Source organism: Phaethon aethereus (assembly GCF_964289735.1).
Source record: "Phaethon aethereus genome assembly, chromosome: 6".
Classification (NCBI taxonomy): Eukaryota; Metazoa; Chordata; class Aves; order Phaethontiformes; family Phaethontidae; genus Phaethon; species Phaethon aethereus.
Genome location: NC_138580.1, coordinates 7,925,869 through 7,933,047, shown reverse-complemented (window position 1 = coordinate 7,933,047; position 7,179 = coordinate 7,925,869). Strand labels below are relative to the sequence as shown.

Here is a 7,179-nt window from a genome sequence, read left to right as displayed (position 1 = left end):
GAGGATGGCTGGCAGGGGCTAGAGCATTTCCTCAGATAAAGCTGTATCAAGTAGAAATACATTTTTCAGGATAAAGAAGACTGAGTGAGTGAGTTTTCTTTGGAGAAAATCTTGTCGCAAAATTTGTTCTCCAGGCTTTTTGTGTTTTCCCTAAGGCAAATACCTGTGCTAAAAGGGATGAGAAAGACAGTTAAACAACTTGGTCTAGCTTCTGTAAAACAAATTGCACTAGGCTAATTACTGAATAAGTACTCTTGAACTTAAGCTTCCTCCCTGATACTTCTGGTTCCTCTTCTCCTGCTCATGCTGTCTTTGTGAAATTTTACAGTGGAAGTGTGGCCTCTTCTGTATATAGGTGAAGAACTCTCAGTTATCAGGCAATTCTTACTTGGTCTTTTAAACCACTGAAAAAATAGATAATACTTTTTTTTCAGGCAGCTGCCTAAAGAGGTTTGTGTCTTTGCTGGAAGAGTTCAGATCTTTTCGCTCTATAGAAAATGGTGCATTCACAACACTACCTTCTCTTAAATCTTTAACTCAGAAAAAGAATGTTTAAAACAAAGAATTTTTCACACAAGGATAACCCAGAAAGCTTTTCAGCTTATTTTAGCTAGATGTACTTGAAATTGCCATCATGGACTTTCAGAAAAAGAGCTGTGGTATACAGATGTGCTTTATGAACTTACTACTACCTTACAGCATTCAAATTCATGATAAAGCATTAAAAAAAGAAATCACCAGGAAGGAGAGAAATATATTTATTTGAAATAACCATAAAGAAAGCAACATAAACAGTCCAAAAGAACCAGCACCTCTAACAAACAAGATTGTAAAGGAGAATGCACCTGTAGCGTCCGCCAGAGCCTACCTTTGATGTGATAATTGGTAATATTTATTGCTCCTTATCATGAATAAGTTTTTAAATCAGCTTGCATTAAGTAAAAACAGAATTAATGTCTATTGAAATCTAAATAGTCTTAAAGTCTTAAAGTCAGGCCCCGTGACAACAATAGGCCTTCCCAAGGCTGCTGTTGGTTAACATGTTTGTATGAGGCAGGTAAGAGACAAACAACTCACTCACTTATGACAAAATGACCATAATAGAGATCAGAGCCTGTATTTTCTCCAGTAGTTTTGCTATGTGAACACAGAAAAGAATTTAAATAAAGTTATTTTCTTGCTCCATAATGTCCCAAACACAACTGACCCCTGTAAGACTAACAGAAGTTTCAACAGAACTTCCTCAAACTCTTGCAGCTATAACTACACTGTAATAGAACAGTAATGCTTCAAAATTGCATTAAGGGTACACAGAGAAGTTTAGCTTTAAACCACAGGGTCATAAAAATATAACCATGATCAGGCCTCACCTGAGGCCCTCTGACAATCAGTGAAATAAGTGATTTCTTGGTTTTAATTATGTATTTTCTTCCCTCTACCAACAGCCTGATAGACTACAAAGATTCCCCCCCCCCCCCCCCCCCCCCCCAATCAGTGCATGAGGAAAACTATGTAGCTGTACTGGTTTCTGAGTTATAATGTAACCAAATGTATTTTGCATTTTACATCTTCACGAAAAATTTTGTGATATCACAGCCGTACTTTGTCGCTAAAGAACGTCTCTTCATCTGGCTTCTTTCCTTGGCCTGTTTTGCAGTTCTCTGCAGAAGAAAAAGATAGGTCTGTTCAGTAAGTATAGTTACTTGGCAACAGCCTGCTAAATGGAAAGCATTAGCCCACATTTAACCTTCTGTCTAATTTTTTGCAGAAAACAGCGTAATAAAATGCAGACACTTATGGAAGTGGCATTTTCCCAACTCCTGACAAAAGCGTTCTATCCTAACAGTTTAGCACTACCAGTCACCTTCACTGCAAGGGATGGAGAGGCTGGGAGCACAGGCGTTGTTCTACTGGGGACAACTCGGGTTTCACCCTGAGGGCAGGCGCTGGCCAGGGTGAGCCGGTGCAGGATGGCACAGGGTGGTGCTGAGCAAGCCCCACCAAGCCCAGGGTCAGGCTCCCTGTGCCCCAAATACTTCTGCAATGAGAAGTACCGCCCTGATGCGCATTCCACAGCATTTCCCCGAGAGGGTGAGGGTTTCTGGCTGTACCATACTGACCTCCCTGTGGCAGACCGTACATAGAGTCTGAAGGTTTTCCAGGGAACACTGTCCTCCTCCACTATAGACAGGCTTGATATGGTCTACCTGCCAGAACTGGCCTTCTGTCGGGTTTGTTATAATTTCATTCAACTGTGATAAACAAAGGACATGACATTGGAAGTGTTAGGTATTCCTTCTCAACTGTAGGTATGCTCTACTGTAAGAACAAGAAGATAATTCAGGGAAGTAGCTATTCACAGTTTTCATCAAGAGAAAGTAAGCATTAGCATTTTTTTGTTACTCCCACTGGACAAGCAAACAACTGTAATTTGTGTTGGCGTATTCTCACCTAGCCTGCAGCGTGCTGAAGCACATCGCAGTGGATCACAGAAAACCAAAATGAAAGCTTCGGTTTTCTTGACTGGGACAGTAAGTTGTCTTCAATGTCATTTTATCAACATCCAAGTGCTGATATTAACTATACACAAGTAAAAAAGATGCAACAGCTACAGTCCCATCACAAAAATGAGAGACTAACTAGGTGTTTCTCATTTACGTTTTTGATCAAGACAGTGGGAACTATAATAAGGAGAACTGAGAAACCTTAGGTGATAATGCCCCATGTCAGCTTTCAAAAAGGTAATTTAAACACAACACAGTTCTGCTCGCTTAGAAGGTTGTAAGAAACCTCCATGCCACAGACTGCCCATCTCAGTGGTTTGGCTGTGCACCACCCGATCTGCAAAAGCTGCAAGCAACAAAGCTGACCTCATGCATACCACCAGTGATGGTCAAGGACTTTTTTTTTTTTTCCCTTTCGCAACTTTAAATGGGTGTCTGCAGAATTTATATAAACAATTTAGAACCAGTAACTTCTGAAGCAGATTTTCAACTTTGCAGCAGAAAATAAAATAGTATTTTAGTTTCTGAATAAAAATACCACGTTATATAGGAATGTTCTCCCTCCCCGCTCCACTGCCTTCATGTCAGTGAAGAACCAATCACGACCACAGAAGAATGGTGGTAGTTTTAATGCATTCTGAGGCAATACCGAGAGGGGCTGTGACAACTGGCTTTTGGTAAGCTCCTACCAAATGTTCTGCAAAGTTGGAATAACCTAGTACTACTAGACTACATCCATTCTTAAATTGTTTCATAACCAGAAAGTTTGTTAACAAAGTGCATTTCAAGTAAATCTGGCTGCAATATTCACACACTTTAAGGAATGAATTCTGATACCTGTGCCTTTCAGCAATGAAAAGTGTGTTAGAAGACATTAAGATTCTGTTTGGTTTTACTCTGTTGCTGGTGCTAGGTTAAGCTTCGATCTTAAACCCGTTAAGAAGAACATGTTGGATTTCTGTGAACTATGTGGTATAGGAACACACAGATTAGCTACTACTGCTTAAAAACCAGTACTATTACCTGCCCAAGTGGAAGGTGAGACATCCAAGAACTCTCCAGAAGTTTCTTACGCTGGCTCTTGGCTGCGTCTCTAATGCTGAGATAAAGCTCCTGGGCATTTTGATTACAAAACTGGCAAACACCGTGTTCAATTTCAAACACTTTAGTCCTAAGGTAGCTCTGACTAGAGCGAATGGAGAAGTCCTCCTGGCAGGCAAGAGAGCAGAATCGCGTGTCCCAAGGACGGGCCTGGTAGCCTGGGTCAAGCCGAGCTGTTGGCTGTTGACAGCTGAGACAGAGTGGGTTCCCTTGGCTGTCCAAGGCTTGCAAATAGCCTTTGGAGAGGGAGGAGCCTTCAGCTTCTGTCTGGTCTGAGTGAAGAACTGACGGCCCTTTTCCATGTCCCGAAAGCAAGCTGCACAGCGCAAAGTACAGCTGTCAAACGAGGTTTTCAGCAACATAGTTCAGTAGCTTTTTATGCATTGTATATTTCCATTAGATATCTTTTATGCTCTGAAATATCAATTTTAGTTGAAATAATATCTTGCTCTGATATCTGCACAGTGCAAATTATCTACTGGTTTAGGTTTCCATTTAAACAAAATCTGACACCGTAACAGACAGATTTTTCTTTTGCACATCTTACTACATTTACACATGTACACTGAATTATTCACTGAAATAATGCTGTATTTATAAAAGAAATGATGGTTTCTGTCAGGCATGTACACATATAAATATAGAAGGTTTCAGTCCCCTCTTTCACAGAAGCACAAAAAAAAAAAAAAAAAAGGAAACACCCTGGTTTCTCTACGCAACCTTCACTGCTAGCTATCAATTTCCTGCTCTAAATAAGGCTTATCTCCAGGCAGGATACACACTGCTTTTTTGATAGTTTGGTGGGTTTTTTTTGTTTTGTTTTGTGGGGTTTTTTTTTTTTAAAGGGCATCTTCTGACTAGAGTTTTCATGTTCTTTTCTCCGTTATTCTAAATTTTGAGGCACAGAGAAAATTTGGTGTTCCCAGTTTGCTGTTGACATCACAAGCAGGCCTGAGCTAACATTCTTTTTTCTTTTACTGAGTTGTGTAACTACTTCCTTGTTTCATTTTAAATCAGACTCAAGTTAGTTAGCAGCTATATCAGCAGACAACAGATGTACTCTAAATTGTTATAAGAATAAAACATAGCTCATTAGCACAACAGAAAGTTTCTTATCTAAAGACTGTACTTCAGCAAGGTAAACTCTCGTAACAAATAATTTTGCTACCTTAAAAAACAAATCTGTGGAGAAACAGCTTAATCACCTTCTTTACTAATAAACTTACTTTGTGGAATGACCTGATTGTTCAACAGAAGCATTTTCGTTCTTCAGACAACCCCCACTTTCTCTGGAGATGAGGCGCACGCTGCCCCCGCTGCTGCTAGCTTTCCTAAGGGAGTCTGCCGCTACATCCTCCTTGGTCACATACCTAAAATAATTCAAAATTCTCTCAATACACTGCAAAGGGAACAATCTCCCTCACAGAATATTCACTCTTGGCTGCAACAAGATTGGTATGACACATTTTCTTAAAACATCCCTCATTTCCTGGGTGAGAAGTGAATAAAGTTTGGGAAAACAGACTTCACCATAAGATTTCCATATTACATACAATATCTTTTTCTAAAACCAGATTCAGCTCTAACCAGCAAACAGGTAAGTTGTTTTGTACATAACAATATGAAAATGAAAACAATTTGTTATTGCCTGACAGTGAAATCTGAAAGCTGTGGTGTTTCAGTTAGGTGAAGTCTCGCTGATATTCTAGCCAGTACAAGCTCTGGAGGGCTACCTGCTCTGTTAGTTATGTTTGAACTCACTTATTTATTTTAATGTGAAAACATACAAAACACCCCTGCTCTTAAGTAAAACTCTTAATCGCTTCACTCTGATCATTCTTCAAAAACAACTATTCAGACAACTTCTTGTAAGTACACCTCTCCGTACTATACGTATGGCAAACCCTATATACTGCCTCACATGACTGCTGGTAGGTTGCAGTAGATTTTCTAACACAGTTAGAAAGTTCAGTTACAACTTTCCTATATTTTATGGAAGGAGACAATCCGGCAACAGGTTAAGAAACATTTACTACCTGCTGGTTCTCCTTATATTACTGGAAGTGCAAACTCTGTTTACTTAATTGAATTCTTACCTGCAGCCAAAGTCAAGTCACTGGAGAATTTAACAGTAGGGACTGAGAGGAGTAAAAAGGTGTTAGGCAGTTTGCAGGGGCACCTTGGTGAGTTAACCTGTACGCATGAGGAGTTTTGTGGAGAGCAATGACAACACTGAAGTTGCAAATGTCTGTCAGGGAAGACAGTGTATCAGAAACAGGAAAGGAAGTGGACAAAAGGTAAAACACTAGCCCTTTTCAGTGACACCCAGCAAGGAAAACAATAGTTTTGAGAAATATCATCCATAGAGAACAGAACTGCTTAAAGAAAAAATTAGTATCAGAAAGGGTTGGAGTAGACTGTGAATTACGAATACAGCATTGATGGCAACTAGGTATTTATTCCTGCTTCCATCTGGGGAAAAACAACAAGATTTTTTTGACCTTACTTTTCTTTCGAGGCCCTGAGCTCACAACTCTTCCTCAAAAATCTCCGGCAAGTTCCAGATGTTTAAACATGCAGTGCAGCAAAGCCAGAACAGCTGCTGAATGTGGCACAGTGGCAGACAGGGAAGCAGACACTTCCATTCCAACAGATTTACTGATGTGCTTGGTTGCCTGTGTTTGTCACTATGTGACAAGCAATCATTGAACCACCAGTTCAGTCTCAGCATCACCCTAATGAAAGCTACATTCAATACATCAAACTTCCTGCAGCCATTAGTAAGATGAAGAAAAATTAAAAAACACGTACCTTTTTGTGCTGCTGACCACTGACTGCTTTTTAGACAACTCCTCTGCAGCATGAATAGGACTATAAAATATCTGACCGCTTTTTCTGACAATCTTCTGTTTCATTGCTGTTAGATGACTCCATTCCTTCACAAACCTCAGTATCTGGTAGAGAATGCTATTGTCAGCAGCATGACAGGCGCTACACAGAACTATTTAATTACAGTGAAAGAGTGCTATGAATTCATACATTTAAAACTGGGTGAAAACAGCTGGTATTATCAGAAATAGTTCCTTCAAGTCTTTTTAAATACAAGCTGCAACTCCCCCACCCTCACGTGCTGAAGAACTCTGACAGCTTGGGCATTCTCAAAAATAACAGTTTTGCTACGATAGCTGTGTTGATCCAGAAGGTAGAAAATAAGGCCAGAAATGGCCTTTACTAATCTAAGAGAAAGCCTCAGGTAAACCTTTCTTGTTTGAGACTGCCGATGGGAGAAACAGACATGCAGAAGAGCTGCCTTCTTACAGCGGCCATTCTCCCTGTTGCAGCAGGCCTCTCAGAAAAGCAAAGTTCATTCCCGTTACTTGAACTGATTGAGTTTAGGGAGAACCTTTCTTCTAACCTTCTGATACATGCTTAACACTGGATTAACCATCTGTAGTGACAGCCCCTTATGTCAGTGTGGAATGCTTAGCTACAGGTAAACTGGAAGAGCTGTTCAATTCAACTAGGTATTAGCCCATTTCCCTCAAATGTTTTCCAACTCATAAAATTTTAGCAG

General features: G+C 40.1%; 1 protein-coding gene across 1 annotated transcript in view; it reads right to left on the bottom strand.

Moving 5' to 3' along the window:
- Positions 1–1,562: 1,562 nt before the first annotated feature.
- Positions 1,563–7,179, bottom strand: part of ZRANB3 (zinc finger RANBP2-type containing 3) — a gene marked incomplete at its 3' end in the record, with an annotated part of 48,207 nt that continues 42,590 nt past the window's right edge. The window contains exons 16-20 of the mRNA XM_082001447.1: positions 6,417–6,559; positions 4,832–4,975; positions 3,528–3,921; positions 2,121–2,252; positions 1,563–1,661 (exon numbers count right to left, since the gene is read on the bottom strand). Of these exons, the coding sequence (XP_081857573.1) occupies positions 1,563–1,661; positions 2,121–2,252; positions 3,528–3,921; positions 4,832–4,975; positions 6,417–6,559 (912 nt within the window). The remainder of the gene's footprint in view (positions 1,662–2,120; positions 2,253–3,527; positions 3,922–4,831; positions 4,976–6,416; positions 6,560–7,179) is intronic.